Source organism: Fukomys damarensis, unplaced genomic scaffold (genome assembly GCF_012274545.1).
Source record: "Fukomys damarensis isolate Sample0158 unplaced genomic scaffold, DMR_v1.0_HiC HiC_scaffold_28, whole genome shotgun sequence".
NCBI classification, from domain to species: domain Eukaryota; kingdom Metazoa; phylum Chordata; class Mammalia; order Rodentia; family Bathyergidae; genus Fukomys; species Fukomys damarensis.
In genome coordinates, this window is record NW_022900940.1 from 13,505,743 (window position 1) to 13,532,388 (window position 26,646).

Here is a 26,646-nt window from a genome sequence, read left to right on the forward strand (position 1 = left end):
TCCCTCCTCCCAAGCCCGCCCCACTTCTCATTCACTTGGCTCGCAAGGCGCAGACAGCACAGGGAGCACACACCGCCAGTCTGTGCGCAGAGCCAGAGGCCGTGGGGACACCGGGCCATGCACGCCCCCAACTGAAGCAACACCTCAAAGCCACAGTTCCCAGCAGCACAGCGCATTTCGGAGAGCTCAGACTCAGAGGAAACCTCTGCAGAGACCCTCGAAGCCCCTCTAGGACAGTCCCTCACCTCGACGCTGTCCTAGTGCAGACAGGAGCGCGCAGTGGCCCTGGCTCGCAGTGCCATGGAGCGGATCCCCAGCGCGCAACCACCCCCTGCCTGTCTGCCCAAAGCGCCAGTGCTGGAGCACGGAGACCTGCCAGGGTAAGTTGGCATTCTGGCTTCTTCAAGCCACCACTCCAGCCCTGTATTCTGTGCCGCTCTCAACTTGGAGCGGCGCTGGGCGCATCTGGGGGCTCTTGCCTGATGGGGCTCCTGCAGCCAGTGCGCACGCAAAGTCACGACCCTTCTGGCCCCTCTCCCTGCAGGATGGATTTTGCCCACATGTACCAAGTGTACAAGTCGAGGCGAGGAATAAAGCGGAGCGAAGACAGCAAGGTAAGCGCGCACCTCTGGGGACCCCCACCCCCACCCCGCACCTCAGCCCCTAGCGCGCTGAGTTTCCAAGAAAAGTTTTCTCGCTGAGGTTGGTGAGGAGGGATGCAAGATGTGGGCTCGGTGCCACTATCAAGGGGCTTGGGGCAGAATGCGGCTTTGAATGCGACTCTGCTTCCTTGTCCGACTTTCTCTCGCCTTGGAGCTGGAAGTGGGGAAGCTTCATATCCCCTTCCCCAGGCACCCATCGCTTCCCCGTGCGCCTTGCAGGAGACCTACAAATTGCCGCACCGGCTCATCGAGAAAAAGAGACGTGACCGGATTAACGAGTGCATCGCCCAGCTGAAGGATCTCCTACCCGAACATCTCAAACTTACAGTAAGTAAGAAGCTGGCCCCTGTCCAACCCCGCTGCTCTGTCCAAAGGGCGGGCGGCGGCGGCCGGTGGGGGTGGGGGAGGTGTCAGTCGCCGCCTGCAGGCGCCGCGGGGAACTGCAGACTAGGTGACCAGCTCGAAACTGGCGGTTGGCTAGGTGTGTTGAGGTACCCTTCCCCAGCCCTGGGATTTTCTGGCAGCCTCCGTACTTGAGATGAGAGCCGCTTCGACCTCTCCAAATTGGCTCCAACACCAACAGGTCTTCCTTTTCAGGAGTTTTAAGTCTTTCCTTTCTGATGATTTTCAGGGTTCTCTAGTTTTCTTGATTTAAATGAGCAAGCAAGTAACCTGCTGAAGCCCTCCCCAGCTTCCTCACCTCCTTTTTTTTAAACTAAGGGGACCTACTTTGGTGTGTGACTTTTTGTCCACCCTGTCCTTTCTTGTTTGGCGGCCTGTGGTTGGGGAAAGGAAAAAAATAGTATTGGGGAAGGAGGAAAAAAGCTTGGATGAGCTACAAGTTTTGAAAGGGTGTCAGGAAAAAAGCTAGGGAAAGCCTCTTCGCTGCCAGACACAGTAGAAGTCCCTCCTTGGATTGTGACAGCACTGCAGAGAAATGTTATCTCCGGATTCCCCCGAGTTAAGGTCAGCAGCGGCTGCTGGAGAAGTTTATCTGTCAAAGCTTTCTCCTGAGGTAGTTGCAGCTTCCAAAGATAGAAGCCACATGTTTTTTATTCCTTAATTGTATATATGTATTTAAAAAAAATCTTTAGGGGAGAGAAAACAAACATGATCTGCAAACTTTAAATTTAGCCAACAGGAAAGACTGCTCCATGGTGTGCGTGCGTGTGCATGTGTCTTTTAGAGACACTCCTCAAAGTGCTACTAAATAATAAGTGTGTCCCAAAGGAAGGAACGTCCTGACCTCTGACCTCACCTCTGATTAAGGCTCTTTTTATTCCAGACTTTGGGTCATTTGGAAAAAGCAGTGGTTCTTGAACTTACCTTGAAGCATGTGAAAGCACTAACAAACCTAATTGATCAGCAGCAACAGAAAATCATTGCCCTGCAGAGCGGTTTACAAACTGGTGAGTGCTGAGTGTGATTAGCATCTGGTTAAGCTCAGTGCAAACAGAGAGCCCCTGGGCTCCACTTTGGATGTGAGAAACATTCCTGCAGCCAATTGCCCGTGCACCGCGTTCACTGGGGAAGACAGGTTTTATCTTTCCAAAAGGTCAGACTCTCCATTTGGAATGCTGTGCTGTGCCACCTGGCATGAATACGTATTAGTCAAATGATAGAATGTTTCCGTGGCATTTTGGCTTCAGAGTCTCTGGATTCTGGGACATTTCCCCACTCTCCTTTAAAATGCCGAAGCACCTATAGTTTGCAGCGTGGGTGTTTTACAGTCGGTCTCTTAGCCCTGTATCATTGGAGACTATATCGTTGGTATGTCCCCAATGTTTTCCTGTTTCTTTGCTTCCTTATCTCTCACAGTGGGGTGCAATCTTGGCAGGATGACAGCGGGAGTTTTTCCTGCATTTCATGTGGTTCCTTGAATAGCCATTAGGTATCTTGGTGAATTACACAATCTAATGAAACCACTGAAGTTTCATCATTTTGTTTCTACTGGCTTCTAGAGAATCAGACTCACCTTCTAACCTTCTAGTCTCACCCCTCCAAATAATACGGCACAGTTTGTGGAAAATTATGTCCACTCCTTCATCCATTTTTCTTGTTCCTTTCCCAGGCCAGTGTGATAGGAATCACAAAAACCTAGCAAGTACTTCTGCTAGTTTCCTCAATAAAAAGAAAATGATCAAACCTAACTTCTTGATCATGGATACAATACATGGAAAAGACTTAGCCTAATTAAAGTTTACAGGGGGGCTACAACTTTTATAAGTCACTGAAAACCAGCTTACTTCAGGTCGTAATTGTTCCTTGCTCCTTTATTTCATTTTATGACTACCTGACCTTGTTCACTTGCCACAGTGAGACTGATGTTCTTTAAATTGCCTCTTAGGCTTATAAACATACCAGAATTCATTGCTACGTCACATACAATGAAAAGTCAAGAACAATCTAAAAATGAACAAGAACAGAAGTAGTACATCTCGGGCCAGGGATTTAGCTCAATGGTGCTGCTGCCTGAATTGCAAGCATAAGGTCCCGAGTTCGATCCCCAATACCAAAAAAAAAAAAAGTAGTAGTACATCTCTACTAACTATGGGATACCATGTGGCCATTAATTAAAAATCATATTTAGGGCCTGGGGTTTAGCATGTACTTAGCAGGTGCCAGACCCTGTGTTCAGTCCATAGCTCCACAAAAAGTAATCTCTGGTAGGGCCTGTAGGTTATGTTTTATTCTTTACAACGTTAAGTTGTTACTTTTAGAGTTATAAATGCAAATTGGGGGCTAGGGATTCAGTTCACTGGTGCCACACCTAACTCACAAGCACAAGGTCATGAGTTCGAATCCCGATACCAAGAAAAAAATGCAAATTGGGAAATGTTTTTTAACAAAAAGGAAAGACTCCAGTCTTTGGAGTATAGGTATCCAGATATACCACAGGGCCATCTGAAATGTTTTACTTTGGGTCTGTGTGTCTCCAGGTGAGCTGTCAGGGAGAAACATTGAAGCGAATCAAGAGATGTTTTGCTCGGGATTCCAGACATGTGCACGGGAGGTGCTTCAGTACCTGGCAAAGCATGAAAACACTCGGGACCTGAAGTCTTCACAGCTTGTCATGCACCTCCACCGCGTGGTCTCTGAGCTGCTGCAGGGTGGTACTTCCAGGAAACCATCAGACCCAGCCCCCAAAGTGATGGACTTTAAAGAGAAACCCAGCTCCCTGGCCAAAGGCTCGGAAGGCCCTGGGAAAAACTGTGTGCCAGTTATCCAGAGGACTTTCGCTCCCTCCAGTGGGGAGCAGAGTGGCAGTGACACGGACACAGACAGTGGCTACGGAGGAGAATCAGAGAAGGGTGACTTGCGTAACGAACAGCCGTACTTCAAAAGTGATCATGGACGTAGGTTCACCATGGGAGAACAGGTCAGCACAATTAAGCAGGAGTCCGAAGAGCCCCCCACCAAAAAGAGCCGAATGCAGCTCTCAGATGATGAAGGCCGTTTTACTAGCAGTGACCTGATCAGCTCCCCATTCCTGGGCCCACACCCACACCAGCCTCCCTTTTGCCTGCCCTTCTATCTGATCCCGCCTTCGGCGACAGCCTACCTGCCCATGCTGGAGAAGTGCTGGTATCCCACCTCTGTGCCAGTGTTGTATCCAGGCCTCAATGCCTCTGCTGCAGCCCTCAGCAGCTTCATGAACCCAGACAAGATCTCCGCTCCCCTGCTCATGCCCCAGAGACTCCCTTCTCCCTTGTCAGCCCATCCATCCCTTGACTCTTCCGCCCTGCTCCAGGCTCTGAAGCAGATCCCCCCTTTAAGCTTAGAAACCAAAGACTAAACTCTTTAGGGGACCCTGCTGCTTTGCTTTCCTTCTTCCCTACTTCCAAAAGCACACACAAATGTTTTTGTGAGTGCGGCGAGATTGTGCATACCTAATCTAAGGCACGGAGAGAAAATGCAGGTTGTGTGCGTGCAAATATGTGTATGTGTGTGTGTGCGTGTGCGCCTGTGTATTTGTGTAGAACCTTAAAGCTCCTTTTGGAGTATGGAAGACTCAAAGGATTGCTTGAAATCGGGAGGTGTAGGGGACGCTTGTAGCACATCTCTGGGCCCTACCCAGAGAATAGCCCCCTTTGATACAAATCAGCTGGATTTTCAAAAGCTTCCAAGAGTCTTAGTCTGTGAGTCACTCTTCAGTTCGGGAGCTGGGTCTGTGGCTTTGAGAAAAAGGTACTTTCAACAGATGGTTTTCCAGAGCACAGCTTCCAGCCAGCTGTTAGGACCCCACCCTGCTCCCTTTATGGTGGACGTGACTCACCAGACGAGAGAGCAGTCAGACAGCTTTCTGCTGAAGTGGAGCGGTAGCAGACACTGGCATAGCACGGCAGTGGTTTGGGGAGATTTCCACAGGTCTGCTCCCCACTCCTGCCTCAGATGAATAAAGAGAATGTAATTCCCTACTCAGGCTTTCCTAGTGATTAGCTTATTAAGGAACTGAAAATGGCCCCTTTGTGAGCTGAGCTGCCAGGGAAGGAAGGTGGAGTTCCCCAGGTCTCTGGCACCTGTTTCTAGCCTCACCAGAAGGACATGCTGTCCAGGGAACCAAGTGAGGTCTGAGATGCAGATGCCTCAAGTGCCCCAAAGTGCACAAAGCTAAGTAACCAACTGCTACCATTAAGACGGAGATAGACTTGGTTTAAAATTCTATCCAGAAGCTTTTAACCAAGCTTAGCTTCTCAAAGGCCTACGCCAGCCTTGGCACTGCAGGGTCATTTCTGTAGGTTAGTTCCTCCGGCCTGACAGCATATGGAGTGTCTTTACTGCTAAAAGGGATTATATCTCCTTCAAAGAAGTCTTATTTTTGATCCAGAGTTCTTGTTTCCCCGACTCGTCCAGCCAGCCCTGCACCAGCTTTCAAAATGCACTATGCTTGATCGCCAACGTGTTTTAACTTCCTCTCTTCCTGTTTTTATTTTGGTATAAAGTCGTTGCCTTTATTTGTAAAGCTGTTTTAAATATATATTATAAATATATTAAAAAGGAAATGTTTCAGATGTTTATTTGTATAATTACTTGATCTACAAAGTGAGAAAAAAAATGAATGTATTCCTGTTTTTGAAGAGAAGAAGAATTTTCTCTAGGGAGAGGTACAGTGTTTATATTTTGGAGCCTTCCTGAAGGTGTGAAATTGTAAATATTTTTATCTATGAGTAAATGTTAAATAGTTGTTTTAAAATACTTAATAAAATAATCTTTTTCCTGTGGAAGAGAAAGATGGTCTCCCGTATTTTTAAAGTAAGTTGGCTGGGTGATGTGATTGTTGTCTGCTTTTGTCTGAAGGCAACAACTAGTTAATTGTGGTGCAATTTCATTCAGCTTTTCATATGCCTTGTATTCAATCAGAATAAGCTTAGTTAACTTAGGTAAATATTGGTTTAGTTACCTGACTCTTGCCAGGGGTTTATGTTCATTCTTTTCCTTCTTTCCAGAGTTCAGCAAAAAGTACATTTTTGTCCAATCTGTATTAGTCATGATCTTTAGAACTTGACAAAAAAAACCAAGATAAGAAATCGTGGGCAGAGCGTGCCTGGGGAACTTAATGCAGGGATATGCATATCGAGAAAAGATTGAGTAGATTTTTAGGCACTAATAGTTGTTGTTGGAGATAATATTTTTTTTTGCCAAAGTAGGCTAGCTTTTTCTCATTTACCAGGTCCCAATGGATTTGCCATGTCCTGTCTTACTAGTGCTGGAGGCAACATTCCATAATTATTTTCTACATCCTTCCTGACTTCCTCTCCTTGGGTGTGTTTGTGTGTGAATGAATATTGGTGTTCCTTAGTCAAGTGCTCTTATTAAAAAAAAAAAAAAATTCCATGAGAAAAGAAGTGGGAAATGACCCGGTCAAGTATTTTTGCTTCTCCTGGCACCTTGATTTGCAGCATTTCTGTCAGATGCTCCCTTTCCTGATGGCCACCTTGTGGGTTCAGGCTCAGCGCATCCAGAATCTTCCAGAACTCTCTAGTTGTTTGGATCCCCGAAGCCACCCCCCAGGGAATTCTCAGCCAGGCAGAGGCACCACCTGCCTGTTCGGATTGCTTGCTTCAAATGTCACCTTCCTCATCTCCTGATGGCCCAGCGGGCGGAGTGAGCACTTCCTCACTGCTGCTAGATGAAAGGCACAATTTTCCCTGGGCCAACGGTGCTGTGGAAGGAGCCAAGACCGAGAGGACAAGTGGAGCCTGGTGGTCTATCACTGCCCTCTCCACATAAGCCCTTCTCGCTTATGGAGAGCAGGCAAATGGCAAATTCTGCAAGTCTGGCCTTGTGCTGGCTCCGAGGGCTTGTCCTTGCCAGTCAGCCTGCTGAGCTCCCGGATCCATCCAGGAGTTCCCAGACCTTTCCGGCTAGACTTTCCCTGTGAGAGAAGGCTGGGAGTGGCAGCACAGGGGAGTGAAGATTGAAATCACCTCCCTTTCTCTTCTCTGAGCCATGACTCAAGGAATAGCAGTGGGGACAGCAGGAAATGGTTGGAGCAACAACTAAAAAAAAGATCAGAGGGTTCCACACATTGTCAACTCAGAATCCCCCTACTGAGTCTGCCCGCTTCCAGCCCCGCAGAGGTGCAGCTGTCTGTCTCCTCTTCGGCCTCTGATGTGCCCTTGACCTTGCTTCTGGCCCAGTTTCTGCAGGATCCAAGTGCACTCACAGGGAGGTGGGGGGGGGCGCAAAGAGGACCTCCGTTTAAAAGGGGTGTGTGTGAGCCCGAGGGTGAAGCCCTGGCTCCGGGGCCAAGGAGAGGTGGCCGGAGGCAGAGCGGAGGACTGGGATCTGGCGGCCTTCAGACGGGGCGTGATCGCCGGCTTGCCGGGATGGTCTCACCCAGCGCTGACCTGCCTTGCCTGTTGACACAACGTCACGTTTCCGACTGCAGTCCTTTCATGTGCGGCCCGCGGCTAAATGCGGCTGCCGGTTCCTGGAAGCAGACGTGCCTGGCACCGCGTCAGCAGAAACCCGATCCCCGGGGAAGCTTGGCAGGGCCTCGGGATCGCTCGGGCCCCCAGAAATAGGGCCTGGCAGCGGGTGCGGCCGCAGCCCCCCCACCCCCGGGCTGGAGAGAATCCGAGCACGAGTGGGAGGGGAGGCTGGGTGGGGCAGCGAGCTAGATGTCGGGACGAGGTCTCGCCTAGCTAGGAACTAGAGAATTCTCAGGGGTCGTCCCTCAATATATGAGCAGGTTGAGAAAGGGGAGGTAGGTTGCCCACAGACACACAGCTTTGGGTAGTTCTACTGGGTTGTGGCGCTTTTGAGCAGATGGAGATGAAGGCTTTCACAGAGCTCAGTTGTCAATAACTATAATAATACACATATACTGACGTTACTGCTAGCGAGGATACCCGTGTTGTTTGTAGCACTATGTGCCTAGCACTCTTCAAAGCCCTCCACAGTACAATAGCTTAATTATCACAGGCACTCCACAAGATTTGTTCAATTTCTGTTCCCGTTACAGTACGTGGAACATAGGCACAGAGAGGTTAAGTGTCTGCTCAGAGTCCCACAGCTCCGGTGGTAAATGGGAAATAAAACCTCTTGAGTACTGTTCTTATGCCAGGCCTTTATTAAGCACTGTTGGAATTATCTCCATATTTTATGGCAGCTGTAGGGATAGATACTAACATGTCCCCCTTTTTAAAATTAAAAACAATTTTTTTCAATACTGGAAATTAAACCAAGGGCCTTTGTTCTGAACTACATTTTCAGCCCTTTTATACTTATTTTGAGAAAAGATCAAAATTGCTAGGCTGGGCTCAAACTTGCGATCCACTTGCTTGAGCCTCCCAGAGGGCTGGGATTATAAGCTTAGAAATTCTTTTTTTTTTTTTTTTTTTTTAACATTCCTCTTTTGAAGATGAGAAAAGTCAAGCTCGGAGAGGGAAAATGCCCTGTCTCAGATGAAATATCATGTAGCAAACAAAGCATACCCTTTCTGTGGTAAGGATCTGGGCCACAAGACACACTATCTCATTTAATCCTCAAAGTAGCCCTGAGGAGGTGGTGCTCTGAGCCCCCACGTGAGGATGAGATAACCGAGCTCAGACCGAAGTTAGCTGCCCAACTCTTTATTAGCGTCCTTACAAATACCGACCTACTTGCCACACCACCCCACATGCAAGAATAAACCACTGCCTGCAGAAACTAACCAGCACACAATGGTTCATCTGGGTGGCACCACAGTTTCCGTATGCTGAGAACCAGAATCTGGGTTTGAGGAAACTACTTAAAGAGTTCTAGGGTGGGAATAGGAGACATACCCCCACACACACACACTTTCTCTTTATGACAGTCTTGCTATGTAGCTCAGGTTGGCCTTTGACTCACTATGTAGTCTAGGCTAGCCTTGAACTCATGGCGATCCTCCTGCCTCAGCCTCCAAGTGCCTGGGATACAGGCGTACTCCACTATGCCCAGCTCATTTCCTCTTCTCCTATCTCCCTCTCTCACAGGAGATTAAGCCCAGGCCTTCACAATGACTTACACCCCCAGTCATATTTTTCTTGTTATTTTTAGACATTCTCTTTAAATTGCTAAATTACAGAGGCTAGTCTCAAACTCGTAATCCTCCTGCTTCAGCCTCCTGGAGTGCTGGGTTTATGGGCCTGTGTGCCTTTTCACAGCTCCCTTAAGGTCAGGAGAGGTGCAGGTAGATGGGCCTAAGGCATAAATGTACATGGACCACTCGGGGCAAGAGGTTTGCGGAAGGGAAGGAGAGAGACCCAGATCGAATTCCAAACTCTCTTGCTGGAAGGAAGCCTCATGGGCTCAGAGACCAGGCCAATGAAGTTCCTGCTCCTCTCAGGTTCTCTCAGCCTATGCACACACTGTCCCTTGGACTTGGCTGGTGAGGAGCAAGAAAAAGAGGTGTTTCACCCATGAGACCAGGCCAGGATCTCGGATTAGAGCTAGGCGGGCCCTCCTTCTCTCTACAGGCCTCTGGAGCTACTCAAGGGGCTCAAAGAAGAGACAGTTTGTGGAGTTCCCACATGGTGTCCTATAAAGATAATGTCTTGTTATGGGGCCAGTCTGTCCTGAGACCCAGCACCCCCTGAGTCTGTCGCATGGCAGGGAGGGAAGAAGGCTCTGGGCTTCTCACCCCTCTTCAGGGGAGACAGCTTCCTTTCTCTCTGCCTCATAGTGTAATGGTTTGTTTGAACATGCGTTTACTGCTGAAAAAGCATCCCTAACAAGTCTGGGAAGCACCATACCGTGGTCCCTTCCTCAGGCCTGCCTTCCTCTCACTTGATTCCTTCCCCAGGATCCAGAGGGAGGCTGAAGCCACTCAAAGCCACCCTCACGGTCTACCCAGCACCACCCTGTTTATCCCAAGCCATCTGTTTGGTCGGGTGGCTGCAGCAGAACGTGAGCGGGCAGTGCCTCTCCCGTTGGCCTGGAAGCCACTGACATGCTGGTCTCCTGCTGGGCCACTCAGTCTTGTGATGGGGCTGGACTGGGGCCCAGAAGGTTGCTTCTGTTATAGTCGGGCCCTCCCTTCCTGGGAGGACCTCAGCAAAGTCGTGGAGGGGGGATCTGAGGGCATTGGAAAGCAGCTCGGCAGGGGACTCAGCCTTGGGCTGGGACCTAGGGGTCAGGCTGGGTCTTGGCCCTGCCCTCCTGCCCTCCCAGCCCACTTTCAGTTAGAGAAAGAAAGAAACGAGTATATTTTCTGGTTTAAAAAGAAAGTTTTAGAAAACTGAATTGTGACAGGGATACAGAGGTGGGGATCATGCAGGGATCACAAAAAAAAAAAAATTCACATGGCAGAAAAAGTGAAAATGACTCTATTTTCAGAAAGAAAAGAAACATGTTCCTTAAATAAAAATCTTGTATACATTGTATCTTTTCTACTATGGAGAATTTAAAACATACACAAAAGTAGACAGAAACTGTGAAAGAAAAACAACCTGATTTAAAAATGGGCAAAGGACATGAAAAGCACAAGACATAAATGGCCAACAAGCACATGAAAAGATGCTCGACATCATTAGTCATCAGAGAAATGCAAATCAAAACCACAGTGATGTATCACTTCACACCCAGTAGGATGGCTATGATTATAACAATCATTTTTTTTCTACAAAATAGAAAATAACAAGTGCTGTCGAGGATGTGGGGAAGTTGGAGCCTCAACTGTGGCTAGTAGGAATATGAAATGGTACAGCCTCCATGGAAAACAGTTTGGCAGTTCCTCAAAACGTGAAAGAGAATTATCATATTACGCTGCGATTCCACCCCTTGTGTATGCCCAAAAGAATAAAAAACTGGGATGCAAATAAATACGTGGACACATGTTCATGAAAGCACATCTACAAGAGTCAAAAGACAGAAATAACCCAAAAGTGCATCACAGAGCAATAGATACACTGAGGTACACACATACCACGAGTGTCATTCAGTCTTAAAAGTGAAGTGTTTGTATGTGCTACAACACGGATGAACCTTGAGACATTATGCTGCCAGGTGTGGGCGTGCACACCTGTTACCCCAGCACTAAGGAGGCTAAGACAGAAGATCACCATGAATTCGAGGCCAGCCGGGGCTATATAGTGAGTTCAAGACCAGCCTGAACTATATAGTGGGACCCTGTCTCAAAAAAAATGAAGAAACAAAGAATTTTACTTCAATGTATTATATATATATATATATATTTTTGTTTTTTTTAAAAATGTAGCTCAGTGGCACTGTGCCTGCATAACAAGTGCAAGGTCCTGAGTTCAATACCAGGTACCAAGAAAAAAAAAATAGAATGGGCATAACTCAGTAGTACAGCATTTACCTAGAGTACATGAGTATGAATTCAGTCCCAAACACCAGAGGGAAAAAAGTTGAGTAGTACAATGAACCCTCCATTTATCAATATATATCAATATTCCAGGACCTCTTCTACTTCTCCCGTTTCTCCTACTCATATATTACTTCAAAGCAAATCCAGGCATCATATGATTTCATTCATAAATATTTTAGTATATATCTCTAAAAGATAGATACAGTATTCTTTAAAAACTGCTACCATAACATTATTGTATCTTTTTTTAAAAACTAGCAACAGGGCTAGGGACTTAGCTCAGTGGTTCTGCTGCCTGCCTCACAGGCACAAGGACCTGAGTTCAATCCCTGGTACCAAAAAAACCAAAACAAAACAAAACAAAAACACTAACAACACTAGAAGGCAGTTGTTTTTTGTTTGTTTGTTTTGTTTTTCTTTTTTTACTAATTTGCTGAATGGAAGTGTAGAGTGATTTCAAAATTTAAAAACACAAAAAGTGAAAAAACTTGCTCACTCTTCTATGTATCACCCTAGTCCTCTATTCCCACCAAGCTCAGCCACAATTAGGCAAATAGGAACTATTCTTATGTCTACACATACAAGTAAAAACGCAGATGATCATTTGTCTCCTTTTCACACAAAAAGAGCAGGCCATCCACACTGTTCCGTACTTATGATTTAGCTTAAAGCCCATGAGCGGAGCTGTCCACTTGTAGGAAGATTTTCAATACTTCTTGGCAACTGTACAGTATTTTACTGAATAGCTACATGATAATGTATTTGACCAGTTCCCTGTTTTAGGCATTTGGATCATTCTGATCACTTGCTATCACCAGCAGGGCTATTGGGTTGTTTTGAGGACTAAATGAATTAGAGTGTCTAAGATGCAGCTGGGCATGATGGCACACACTAGAATGCAAGTTTGAGCCCAGCCTGGGCAATTTAATGACTTAGCAAGACTCTGTCTAAAAGGGCTGGGGATTTAGCTCAGTAGCACTGTGCCTACCCTGCAACTGCAAGGTTCTGAGTTCAATTCCTGGTACAAAAAAAAAAAAAGAGAGAGAGAGAGAGTAAAGAAAGAAAAAAAGACAAAGGAATGTATATCAGTATAAAGGCCATGGGTTTGATCCCTAGTACCTCCAAAAAACCATCTAAGATGCTTAGGACAGTGCATGACTTAGAGAAAGCTGCATGTCTAGGCTAGCTAACATTAGTATGGTCAGAATTATTGCTACTCTTATCATTATTAACTGTATTATATGTACACAGGGGAAAACGTGGCAAAAAATACAACAAAATTTTAATTGTCTTAGTAGGATTTGGAGTTATTCTTCCTGTTTTTCTATATTTCTTTTATATTTTCTTTCTTTTTTTTTTTTTTACAGTGAACACGTGTTGCTTCAATATTTCTGTTTCTTCCCATAGATCATGAAGTGCAAGAGTAGGCAATGGAATGGAGTTCTGAAGTAATGTTCAAAATTTGTACCCAGCAGAGTCCCACGAGGTGATGTGGAAAGAATAGGCAGGATACTTTCTCGGTTCTGCCAGCTCAGCTTTGGGCAGAGCTGCCCTCCACACGGGGAAGAAGACAGCCCCCGCTCCAGTGGATGACTGCAAGGCTCTCTCCTTGCCTCTTTTAATGGGACTTTGATGGCTAGAGAGGTTAGCAACAGGTGCAAATACACTCAGTGGTCCATGAGGGTCTCGGGAAGGGGTCCTGACTCGTTCACTGCTGTACCCTTGGTACCCATTTTGGAAGTACTTCCTGAAGGAACAAGTGAATCTACACTCTGCTGTGTGACCTCGGGAAAGTTTCTTTATTTCCCTGAGTGTGTTTCCTCAACCACCAAATAGGGATATTCGTGAGGTTGTAGAGATTTCTGTGAGGATGAAAAGCAACATGTACATGGTATAGATGGTATATAGCTCAAACCAAGTATGTACTAGGTGCTCAAGCATCTGTTGGCTAAATATAGTATATGAAATGAATGAAAAGTTCAAAGAATTTATTTGCACTAAAATGTGGATGACTGACTTCTTTCCTCAAAGACACTAGGGAGAAGCTCAAGAGGTCTTTTGTACATATCCTAGAGTACGCTAAATACTTTAGCAGGCACTAAGTATGTAATGCAGTCTCCACTTCACAGTGATAGAAGTGAGGCATGGTGAAATTAAGGGACTCACCCAAGGTCACACAACAAGCAAATGGCACAGGCATAGTTTAAAACAATGTTCTGGCAGGAAAACTCCTGGGTGTCAAAATAGACAATGGCAAAAAGAGGAAAGAGAGTCAAAGACAAAGCCTCAACTCTGTGCCCAGAGCCAAACTGCCATCAGGTAGGCTGAGGATGGCAAACAAACTCTTTCGCATGGGAAAGGGATCAAAAGATGGAGGAAGGAGGCCGAGGATGTAGCTCAGTGACGCGGTACCTGCCTGGCAAGCGTAAGCGGGGGAAGGTGGAGGAAGGAGAGAGGAAAGGGGAAGTAAAAAGAATTAAGGTATGTTATGTACATGTACAAACATCCCGCAATGAATGTAATCATTATTAAATCATTAAGCTTTAAAAATTTTACTAGCAAATGTACTAATACAAATTTAAAAGATTTAAATTGTTTTTTATTTTTTAAAAAAAGCACCAAGATTATCCAGAGAAGAAAATCAAGAGCTTACCGGAGCTTCTCTCCATTTATTTTAAGTTTCAGGTTATGTTTAGTTTGCATTTCCTGCGGGAATAATAATAATACTAATACCTCCCCAGAGAAGGAGAGAGGAAAGGGGAAGTAAAAAGAATTAAGGTATGTTATGTACATGTACAAACATCCCGCAATGAATGTAATCATTATTAAATCATTAAGCTTTAAAAATTTTACTAGCAAATGTACTAATACAAATTTAAAAGATTTAAATTGTTTTTTATTTTTTAAAAAAAGCACCAAGATTATCCAGAGAAGAAAATCAAGAGCTTACCGGAGCTTCTCCATTTATTTTAAGTTTCAGGTTATGTTTAGTTTGCATTTCCTGCGGGAATAATAATAATACTAATACCTCCAGACATCAGGGCTTCGTTCTTCAGGGGGCTCAGGCTGTCTCAAGACCTTACCCAGCCCAGGTCATTCCAGATCACCCAGAGCTGGGGAATGGATGAGGACCCATCTGGCCCCTGCTTCCCCTGGGGCTCCCATGGCTATGTGCGAGGTATTTCCCAGGCCAGGGGCCTCAACTCCTCTGACCCCAGCTTCTCACGGACCAACCACTCAGACAAAGCATTCACTGTCCGGGCATGTTCCAAGCCACCGGCTCGTGTCCCAGCCAGCCCGGGCCTGTTACAATGAGTCAGCCTTTCACTGGGGAAAAACGTAGCGACTGGCCTCCAAATCACTTTTTCCAGCTTGGCCCCTTTCCTGGGCTAGGTTTTGGAAAGCCTTTATTTTTCTCTGTAGGATTCTGCTTCCTATGAGAATGGCAAGCATAGGGGCACCAGAATCCCGTTGGCAGACAGCTTTGAGACAGCAAGGCTAGCATTCAGTCTTAACAGATATACCGAAAACTTGGAACATTAAAAAGTGGGCCAGTCTTCAAAACTCTGAACATACCTGTAAACAGGAGGGTGACAAGTCAGCCCAGCCTTCAAAGACTATGTGGTCAGCAGAGACAAGAAGCCAGGAACCCACACACACGCCAAAATTAAGACCACTAAAATCAAACTCACTGAGGCAGAGGAATGATCTGCTCTGCTCCCAAACCCAATCAGGAACTTTCCCAGATGACAAGGGACAAATTCTTGGTGGCAACAGACTAATGCATACAGAGTATTGTCACTAAAGTAACCTATAGTTACTTTCACCTCATTAGCACGGTAAAAATCATACCCAAGCTAGAGACTTGAGACAGCAGTGAGACCTACAACTCATGAAGACACGTGGTAAAAAGCAGCAGAGGTGCAACTGAGACTCCACCTCTGCATGTGATGACAGAAGAGACCTGATCCCGCTCTATCCCAGTGATGCCGGGAGGGCTGTACAACTGTGACCTTCACTTAGGTCAGCCTGGGTTTCCTGGCCCCCGTTGTTTCCCCACTGTTGCTCAAGCACAATAATAAAAGCCTCACTCCTGTGCCAGGGTGCTTCTGCTGGAGTCAGTCACAGATTGAGTTGCTTCAGTTCAGCCAGATGAAGATCCCTCAAAGTGTCTGCAGGTCTCTATTTCTTTCTCATCTCACCCGTACAAGGGAAAGCAGGCCACAAAGGGTCCCTCTTTATCTCCTGTCCAGTTGGGGCCAGGATGCGTGGCACCCTGGTTACCTGTCACAGGGCACAGCCACCCTGGCTACCTGGAGCTCAGGGCACAGCTGGCCTCTTACCAGTTAGCAGGGCCTTTCTGAAATTCGATGCTCCCTCTGGCCCTTTGCATTTTCAAGCAAGCACCTTTACCTTCAGTGAACCTTCCCACCCCCAGCGCTAGGCCAGAGGTTGGGTTTCAGAGCCCTTGACTTCTTGTTCTGCTGACTCAGCCTGAGACCTCTCCTGCACGGCCTGGCTGAGATGGAGTCTCCCAGCTGACACTCCAGAAGACCAACCGTGCGTCTAGGCACCACCAGGGAGTGTGAGGTAGAGGTCTGGACTCAGTGTAAAGAAAGAATTTTCTTTCCCACTGAAGGAAGTACTGACCTGCCTGGCTCCAAGGCTTTTCCTTAGAAGCGCCTCTCTCTCTACCTTTGTGATTAGGAAATGTTAATCTCTCAGTTGTTCACTCACCCAGCTCACAGAGAGTTACTGCTGTTCCTTCTATTCTCTGCACTGGCTTTGAGGTGACAGCTATGCACCCCTAGAAGTTGTGTTTCTGTCCTCGTGAGGTTGACAGTAGTCTGAGGGAACACCGTCAACAAACATGAGGATTACACAAATAAACACTAACATTTCACAATAAATTTGAAGGCAGAGCCAAGGAGGGCAGATGACAGGTCCAGCCAGTGTGGTCTGGGGTGTTCAGGACAAGTTTGGTGAGATGGGATGGGTACACAGGAGCTGTCTGGGTGAGATGGGATGAGGAAGAGCGTAAGAACACTTTGTGGTGGTTTCAAACGCACCTCCCTCCCACAAAAAGATGTCAGTGCCATAATGCCCAGTATATCAGAACATGAATTTATTTGGAGGGAGCGTTGTCACAGAGGTATCGAGTTAATATGGGGTCACTACAGAGGACCCTAATCCTGAGCAGCATTTTTATTAAAAGGGGAATTTGGACAGAAACAGACACACCCAGAGAGGATGTCATGTGAAGATGAGGGCAGAGATGGGGTGACGTCTCAATCAACAAAGGAATGCCAGAATTGGCCCGCAACCACCAGAAGCCATGGGTGAGTGACATAAGGAACAGATCTCCTCACAGCCGCAGGGGGAACCATGCATGCCGATACCTTGCTTTTTGACTTCTAACCTCCAGACCTGAGACCAGATATTTACGGTGTTCAAGTCCCCCTGATAGTGTCCCTTTGGCAGACAAATCCAGGGACATAGGCAGAGGTGAGGGAAGTGAGGCAGAGTTGAGAATGAAGGCTGCCCTGGCCTGATGGGAAAGCAGGGTCAAAAGTGTCCTTATCCTGAGTGGGGGAGAGTGGATCAGTGTGGGTGCCTCAGACAGCTATAAAAATCACCACCTTGGAAATGTATAGAACACAGGAGATGGGAGGGGGTGACTGGGCTCTGCACGGGCTTCCCCAAGAGGTTAGTAATGGGGGTCTCTATCCCCAGGACAGAGGGGAGCTGGCAGAGCACTCGGGGCAGGCAGCCCAGAGCCTTGTAGACCTGGGGCTGTGTGACCGCAGGCAAACCGCCTCCAGTCTCTGGGCCTTTTGTGCTCCCTCTTTTTTTATCTGGGACATTCTGTGACCAGGTGACAAGCAGCATACCTGATACAGTATTGGCAGCCTGTGTGCAGTGGCAGGGTGGGAGGGAAAAAGGAATATGAGAATAGTATCAGTCATAGTTTTGTTCTTATGGAGCTTGTAGTCTAAGTGGGGAAATGACATTTATATAGGCCAATGTACATGCATTAGTGCTATGTGTGTGCTACAAGGGAACAGGGTCAAGTTTCCTCAGGCTGAAGTAACAGCCTCCTTTCTAGGGTCCTCAACATGTAGCTGAGCCCCTTGACCCACCGTGTTTGTGCTTCCCAACTCTGCTTATCAGAATGTTTCTGGTTTTTGTTTTGTTTTATTTTCTTGAAAGTGGGCTGGATGGATTTAGGGAAGAAAATCAGCTTCGGGGTCTGTGCTCGCAACAGCTGTCCCATATTCTGCACCCACATTTTTCTTTTTTTGGCCTAGGCCAGGTGGAGCGGAGTTTCTGTTACCTGTGAGTTTTGACTCAGAGGGGTTCACCCTGTCAACCACAGCCACTGTTTGTTAACAAGGTGACTCGTGTTGGTGGGTGCTGTTGTGTCTGGGCCCCAGAGGCTGTTCCTGCCTTCGTAGGAAACCTCTGGAGTGAGGGAGGTTTCCTCATTTGCTGAGTCTCCAGGGCGCCTGACCTCATTTGTTCCCCTCTGAAAACCCAAAAAGGAAGCAATGGACACTCCTCTCACCCATCTCACAGCTAAGGAAATTCGGGCTCATAGGAGAAATACCTTAGTCTGCACATGGTAGAACCTTTCTCAGGCCCTCTGATCCTTAAGATTTCACACTTAACAGAAGGAACCTCACACAGTTCCAGCCCTTATGGAAGAAGGAATAATCATCCTGCTTTTATGAGTTTATCAGTAAACATTTCCTTTTAGATAAAGAAAGGAAATTACCAAAGGTTGGTATGGAGCCTGAAGTGTGAGTTTAGGAAGGCAGATGCCATCTTTGATCTCTGTGAGCCCAGTGATCCTTAGACACACAGCGCTAGGCATAGATTAGGTGCTCGGTAGATGTTTGCTGAAAAAGAGTAAGAACGTCATTTCATTTATTTCTTGAGTGGCTACTATGTGCCAGGAACTATTCTGCATGCTGTATGGGTACTTGTGTAACTGACTCTCACACAGTCTTGTGAGGGTGACACTATTATGCCAATTTAGGAGATGAGTGGGCTGAGGCGGAGAGGAGGAAGTAACTTCCCTGAGCTCACACAGTTAGTAAAAGTCAGAATAACCTCCAGCTGTCTGGCTCATGTGTGCACCCCTAACCATTGAACCATACTGCCTATCTTCGAGTGAATGAATACATAAAAGCACACTTGAGCTGGTTATGGAGCCACATGCCTGTAATCCCAGCACTCCAGAGGCTGAGGCCATCCCGGGCTACACAGTGAGTTCAAACCTAGGGCCGGGATTTAGCTTAGTGGCCCTGAACCTGCCTCGCAAGCACAAGGTCCTAAGTTCGATCCCTGGTACCAAAAAATAAAGAGTTCAAACCTAGCCTGAACTATATAGGAGAACCTAGCTGGCTACAGGCAAACACATACACATCTATTCAGGGAGCTTGCATAGGAAAGACCCACAGAGTAGCGAGGCCTGGAGAAATTTAAGCTCCAGAAAATATAAAAGAGAAAGATATAGATGTCTAGGTCTGGAATCTCCTTATCCTCCAATCAATGCCATAGTTACTTTTGTAAATTGAAAGCTCTTTCCATGCCCCCTTACCCTGACCCCTTAGCCCTTGGAATATGTCCACCCTCTGCATCAGAGCACCACAGCCTGTCTAATCTCTCTTCTAGACTGTTCTCCCCTTACCCCTGCAGTCCTTAGCCTCAGCCATGTTCTAAAACAAAAACAAACAAATTAAAAAATTGATGCGACATCCAAAGGCCCCAAAGATTCGAGATGACAAGAGTAAGAACTGCTACCTGGGAAGTGGCCAAGACCCAGTCCTGGAACAGATCCATGGCTGAGGGTGGATGAACCAAGCCTGCAGAGACAGTCTCTTTATCTGTAGGCTGCTTTGCTGGAGGACTAGGTTTCACTCACAATCTGCCTAGAAGATCTTGAGAGCACCCACTTCAGCCTGGTGCCGAGACAGGCTGCTTGTTAGCTTTGAGGCCAGGCCAAACACAGGACAAGAAAAAGCACTTCCCAGCTTCAAAGGGCAGCAGATGACCAGGTTTTAAGCAAGCCCCTGTGCCCCAGGGTGCATCCAGCTACACCAGGATAGAGCAGGGGCAAGTTTGCATGAGCCTGAAGGCTCAAGGAGTAGCTAAATTACCCAAGGGAGATTGGATAGGAATTTATTTTCCATACAGCCTTATCTTTCAAGGAAACAACCCTGTGGTTTCTTTTGGGATATAAAAGTCCTTTGGGAGAAAAATGTACCCTCCTTGCTAGACATGTTAGAATTTCAAGAATGCTTTTGAGCTAAGCATTTTATACACATGGCCCCATTTTATCCTCAGACAATTCTCCTCGTTATGCACTCTGGGGAAACTGAGGCTCAGAGAATTTCAAAGTCACACAGCTAAAAAGTGCAGAGCCAAGCTAGGCACTACGGTGCAGACATGTAATCCCAGCCTACTGGAAGACCGAGGCAGAAGGATCCCGCATTTCAGCCCAGCTTGGGCAATGTATCAGCTTGACAAGACCCTTTTCTTTTTTTTTTGGTTTTTTGTTTGGTTTGGTTTGGTTTAGTTTTTTGAGACAGGGTCTCACTATATAGTTGAGACTGACCTGGAGCTCACTATGTAGCCCAGGCTGGTCTCGAACTCACAAAGATCCTCCTGCCTCAGCCTCCCAAGTGCTGGGATTTGAAAGATACTTTTGCAGTATACATCAGTCTAGGTTTGAGGTTGTTTTCTTTTAAGGCTTGAAATACCTCACTCCAGACTCTTCTTGACTTGAGGGTTTGTGTTGAAAAGTCTGCTGTAATTCTGATGGGCTTTCCTTTGCATGTGATTTGTTTCTTTTCTCTAACTGCTTATAGTATTTTGTTCTTCTGTTGCGCTTCGAGTTATAACATATCAGGTATAACCATCAATGTTAATGGCCTCAATTCACCAATCAAAAGAAATAGACTGGCAGAATGGGTCACAAGGCAAGATCTGACAATATGCTGTATACAAGGAACACACCTAGCTAAAAAAGAAACTCACTCATAGACTGAAAGCAAAAGGATGGAAAACAGTTCTCCATGAGATAGGAACTTGGGAAAACACAGGGGTAGCTATCAAAGTAAATCTCAAATGAAAACTAATTAAGAGAGACAAAGAAGGTCACTACATCCTTGTAAAGGGAACAATCCAAGAGGAAGAGATGACAATCATAAATATATATGCACCAAACACTAATGTCCTCGACTATATAAAACAAATATTAAGGACAAGAAAAGCCAAATAAGCACTAATACAATTGTAGTGGGGCTCTCAATACCCTTACTGTCACAAACAGATAAATCATCTAGACAGAAAATCAACAAAATACTAGAACTGTACCAGCTTTTGAACAAATAGACTGAATAGACATCTGCAGAGTATTCCACCCCACAAAATCAGAATATACATTCTTTTCAGCTGCACATGGGTTATTCTCCAAAGAGGGGATGCACACTGAGGCCATACTCTTAAGTGAAACTAACGGGACACACATGTATAAATACTGAATAGTTTCTCTGGTGTGAAAAACTAAAAGTATAAATAAGGATCAAAATGTATAATAGATATTGTGTAATAGGAAGAAAAGGTCTAAAGGAGAAGGGGAAGTGGGAGGGGGAGGGGAGAGGAAAGAAGGGAAAAGAGAAAATATGAGAAAAGGAAAAACATGGAAATGAAGACTTTGTAAATAGGTAAGGTGGAGTGAGTGAAGAGAGGGCAGGGGAACAGGGAAAAAATAAGAACCAAGATACATTATGTAAAGGTACAAGGTCCCAATGATGAACTGTAACTGTATTGTATAGCTAAACTGTACCAATAAACTTAATGGAAGAAAAGAGAACAAAATAAAAAGTAATTTTTAATTGACTGGGGATATAGCTCAGTGGGACAGCACTTGTATGCAGGAGGCTTTGGCTTCAACCCCAGAATAAAATAAAAAAGGCGGAGCCAAAGGTCAAGCCCAGGCCTGACTTCAAACTCTTCACCTTTTAATCACAGTGCCATCTTGGGTCCAGTTCAGGTACACGCAATGAAACCTAGGTGTTTTACTCTCACTTACTCAACCTGCAACTTTTTAACAAGCACCTGCTCTGTGACAGGCATTGTTTGAGATACTGGGGATACAGCGGGGGTGGGGGGACATACATAAAACAGACCAAAACCCCTGCCTTCATGGACCTCAGACTATATCAGTGAACTCCAAGCAACATTAAAAGGCAGGGATTACTGTCTCCTTTTAATATGCAAAATGACTGAAGAAGGTGTTTTATACAGTCTCTTTAGCCCCCGAATCCACTGATCTGTGGGCTTGTTGCTATTGTTCATCAAATATTCCTTGACACCTGACCAGGGTTAGGTGGTGGTGTGGCCCAGGCGAGACCCAATCAGCAGCGCTCCTGCCCTTGTGAAATTCACATTTTCGTCAGTTGCTTTAGTATGTGTTTCTAACCTTAGGTTCTGCTCCAGGAACGTGAACAAGCTGTGCTGACTTGTGCCCCTGGGAAGCCCAAGCCGTCTCAGACAAGCCCCGAGCAGTGGGGCAAGGTCAGTGGGGTGCACAACAACAGAGCACAAGTGCTCGTGATCACAGATGCCCTTTTCCCTCCCTGGGAGATGACCCCTGATCCGAGTGTGTCGGCAGGAGCTCTGTGGTAGCTTTGAGTGCCAACTGGCCTGGTGGTATTCTTTTTCTTTCTGTTTTTTGTTTTGTTTTGTTTTGTTTTTTGTTTTTTTCCTTGCCCCATGCCCAGCTAAAGCTCAATCATACTTAATGGTACAAAATGACTAGGGCCTGACAAGATAATTCCCTCAGTGTCTTCCACTCAAGTCAAAATCATTCCTGGTGAAAGTACATTGGACTAGAACACACACTCCCTGAGGGCAGGCACTTTTGCCCATTTTATACTTTGCTGTATCCTCAGTTCTCAAGGGGTGTCTGACACATGGGAGGCATTCAAAAACTCTTTGTTGCATCTTTTTTTGGTTGGTGTTTGCTTGTTTGTTTGAGACAGGGTCTCGCTCTGCAGTTTAGGCTGGTCTTGAACTCACTACACAGTGCAGGCTGGCCTCAAACTCTCAGCAATCCTCCTTCAGCCTCCCAGGAGCTTGGACTATAGGTGGACGACACCACCCCTTGGCTCCTCTGTGGAATCATGAAAGAATGACAGGCAACGTCACACTTTTACAAAGATGAGGGGAAGTGCTTATTCTGGGCAGAGGTCTCATCTAGAGCCCCCCAAATCACCCACTGCTTCAGGCCTGCCTGCCTGACAAATGCAGCAGATCAGCCCTCCCAGGAGAGATACGACCCTCTCCACAGCGACAGCTCTGTGGGGAGGGAGACCTCTTTGAGCCCTGTCATGAAGCAGGAAGAGGGAAGCTTTTACTCATTGATAACCATCACTGTGAACTCCTCCCCAGACACCCCCTTCCTTCAAGCCCCAGCCTGCTTACTGGAAGGCACGAGACCCGAGACCCGGTTTTCTACATCCTGAGAGCAGCAGTAAGAGTTCATCACAGGCTCAGGATAGCACAGAGAAGGCTAGGTGTCAAAGGCCCCGGCCGTAAGTCGTGTTGGCTTTGGGTGGTTATGGTTAGCGTGGGGGGGTGGCAGCTGTAAGTGTTGCCACATTGTTTAGACGCCTGTGCTCATTCATTTCTTTATCTTTTTGTTGCATCCACATCGGTTTGGGGCACGCCTTGTGTGTGGGGGCTCCAGACACAAGGCAAAAAAGGACACAGATGGAAACCCTGGTGATCAGACAAATTATAAAAGTCACTGTTTTCTGAATGCTTCAAAAAGCAATGTATTGGCATGGCTAGGAGCATGGCTCCAGTTAGGAGACTTGGGTTTCTAGTCTGAGCTCTGCTTCTTAGCTGCGGTGACTCTGGGTAAGTTACCTAACCTCTCTGAGACTCCATTTCCTCATCTCTGCAACAGAGCTGTTGTGATAAATTAGTTAACAGTGCTGTTTTAAGCCCAGAAGACAGCTCCTTTGCCTGGTGGTATGTTAAACAATTTATAGCCTTCGGGGGGTGGGGGGTGAGAGCATCACTGCCCTGAAGACTCACTCTATGATCTTCGGCAAGTAACTTAACTTCTTTGAACCTCACTTTCCTCATCTGGGAAGCGTGCAAAGTAAACCCCATGAAAGTGTGCAATTCTTTTTTTTTTTACTTCTCCTTGAACAGTGGTTTTGTGGGTGCTCAGTAAATAACTCTTGGATATTGGAATGAATGTGGAACAGTCAGGACCAGTTACATAACTTGTGGGACTCAGCGCGAAATGCAAACTCAGAGCCCTTGCTTTTTTTGTTTTGTTTTGTTTCCCAGCAGTACTGGGGATTGAATCCAGGGCCACACATGCCGTGTGAGTGCTCTGCCACTGAGCTATATCCCTCCCCATCCCTTCTTATTTTATTTTGAGACAGGATGTCACTAAATTGTCCACATTGACCTTGAACTTGTGATCCTCCTGCCTCAGCCTCCCAAGTAGCTGGGATTACAGGCATGTGCCACCATGCCCTGCCAGAGTTCTTGTTTTTAAAGTTATGAAGAATCAAAGGCTGGGAATGTAGCTCTGAGGCAGAGCACATGCCTTGCATGCACCAGAGCCTGCCAGGTGTGGGTTCCTGAACCACTGGATTACAATCCAGCCTCGGCCCTTGGCAATACCTTCCAACCCACGCTGTTGTTCCTTCCCCTACCTGTTTTTCCATTTTCTGCCTCCACCTCCTCCCTGCTTGCCTCAGTCCCACTGGCCTCCTTGGACCTCCTGCAAACCAACCCCTTTCCCCACCACCGTTGCTGTAAACCACCTTTCCCAGGTGCCTTGGCATCCACCAAACACCAGCTCCATGGTTGCCTCTTAACAAGGCCTCTGGCATCCTTTCCTGAACACTACCATGCTCACATTCTGCATTTCCTTTTCTGTGGCTTCCTACCCAGATCTGTGATTCCCTTTCTTGTTGACTTGCTTGTTTGTTCACTGGCTGACTCATTTCACTAGACCACACATGGGCTTGAGGGCTGGGGCCACGAAGAAGACGCTGTGCCTCTCAGCTCAAACATGGCTTCCACACGGCAGGGACTCAAGAAACAGTTATATCAGTGGACATATTGGTAGCTATATGACAGTGAGAAATAATGCACGCTCTTTGAGCCTCAGTTTCCTTTTCTGCAAAATGCCATTAATGCCTGCTGGAGGAGGATGAAGATAAGGCTATCATTTATTGAGGCCTCACTGTATGCCAGGTACCATACTAGTTACATAAAGCCTAGCATCTGAGCCAGTCACTAGGCCACACACCTGTAATCTCTGCACGCTGCGAGGCTGAGGTAGGAGGGTCACAAGTTTGAGTCCAGCCTGGGCAACGTGGTGATTTAGCAAGACCCTGTCTCACAATGAACAGTAAGAAAGGACGGAAGATGTCATTCAGTGTGAAGGCTCAGGGTTCACCCTTTGATCCCCAATACTGCAAAGTAAAATTACATTAATGAAAAAATTCCGGCAACTGGAAATGCTTCAATAATGACAACTACTCTTTGGGCTGGGGATTTAGCTCAGTGGTTCTGCCGCCTACCCTGTAAGCTTAAAGTCCTGAGTTTGATCCCTGGTCCCCCTCCTAAACTCATAGGCCAGTAGCCCCAGCTGAGTGAGGAGCTGGTACCCTCAATGCCTAGATGTACCCCCACACCCAGAGGCTGTGCGAAGTTAGGATGATAATTCTGGGGGCTGGAAGGGAAGGAGTTGCTGAGATCCTTAGCAGGCTTCTCCCTGGGTGGATTTCTCTTCTCCCATCCCGCCCCACCCCCAGCCAGCCCCACCCTTCCCAACCACATACCAAGAGTAACCCCCACAGCCTGCGTGCCGTGAGTGTCACGGTTTCCTGCCTGTACGGTCACAGGCTACTCGGGCTCTGAGGGATTTTCCAACTCAGGGCAGTGCTGGTGGGACTTGAGGCCGTGTCACAGAAGAGGAGGTGTGATGTAGACCCTGAGCCAGGAAAACCCCATGCAGGCTCTGACAGAGAACTGGAGAGGGGCCCTGGAGGGTACTGGGGTGGAGGCCCTGGGAAGAGCAGCCAAGTCTTCTCATCCATGTCCCTAGGCACCCTAAGAGCTGGCCTTTGGGCAGCTTGCTTTCAGCCAAGTCTGCGCTGGCTGTACTGTCCAAGGGCCTCCTGGCTGACCAGGCCCACAACAGGATTCCCCACTGGGTGTCTGAGCAATCCATGGCAGGTTGGGTCTGAGCGATTCCAGTTCAGAGACCCACCCATTCCTTGGGCAGGTCCTGTTTTCTTACCACCTCTTTCGCTTCAAGCAGGGACCTGAACTCTCATACCCTGCTCTAGCCCTCAAAGCCCCCCTGATAACCATCACAGACAGATACTGTCCCTCAAGAGCTGTTTCGCTGCCCTGCTTTCTCTTCTCATTTCCACTCCTGAGACCTATTGCCATCTTGTAAATCTGTCGGGGGACCTGGTTTCTAGTCTTGCTCTGGCTCTGACCTGCTGAGTTGTGGAGAAATGTCCGGCCCTCCTCTAGGCCTAGGTTGCCCCCTCTGTGAAATGAGGTCCCTAATAGTTCTTTTCAGCTCTGATCCTCTTGGATTCAAAGTGCGGAGGTTCATCACACAGATCCTTACCAGAAAGGTGTAGGGGCTGGATGGGGCCATATCCCCAGGGACACAGCACTGCCTGCCTGTCCAAGATTCAAAAGGATCTTCTCTGCCTTCCTAGCTGCCACCATAGCTACATTTCTGTTAAGGAACAGTGGACAACATATTTGGAGAACTGAAAGTTGTAATGCTGCCTAACACCCAGCAGGCGAGTATTAAGAGGAACCCAATGCTAGGTGTGGTATAAGCCTATAATCCCAGCTATTTAGGAGGCTGAGGCAGGAGGACCACAAGTTGAAGGCCAGCCTAAGCAATTTGGTGAAACTGTCTCAAAATATTAAAAAAATGGCCAGGGGTAGTGATGCACACTTGTAATCCCACTACTTGAGATGCTGAGGCAAGAGGATCACCATACGTTCAAGGCCAGCCTAGGCCACATGGTGAGTTCAAAGCCAGCCTGAACTACACAGCAAGACCCTTTCTCCAACTACATAGTAAGATCCCCCCTTTTATATATATATATATAT

At 46.9% G+C, this 26,646-nt stretch overlaps 1 protein-coding gene across 1 annotated transcript; it reads left to right on the plus strand.

The window, feature by feature from the left end:
• Nucleotides 1-15: 15 nt before the first annotated feature.
• On the plus strand, nucleotides 16-5,778 carry Bhlhe40 (basic helix-loop-helix family member e40). Its single transcript, XM_010626167.3, has 5 exons — nucleotides 16-380; nucleotides 545-614; nucleotides 882-989; nucleotides 1,948-2,071; nucleotides 3,602-5,778. Exons 1-5 carry the CDS (start codon nucleotides 301-303, stop codon nucleotides 4,456-4,458), a joined length of 1,239 nt encoding a protein of 412 aa, XP_010624469.1. The 5' UTR covers nucleotides 16-300; the 3' UTR covers nucleotides 4,459-5,778.
• The last annotated feature ends 20,868 nt before the right edge of the window (nucleotides 5,779-26,646 follow it).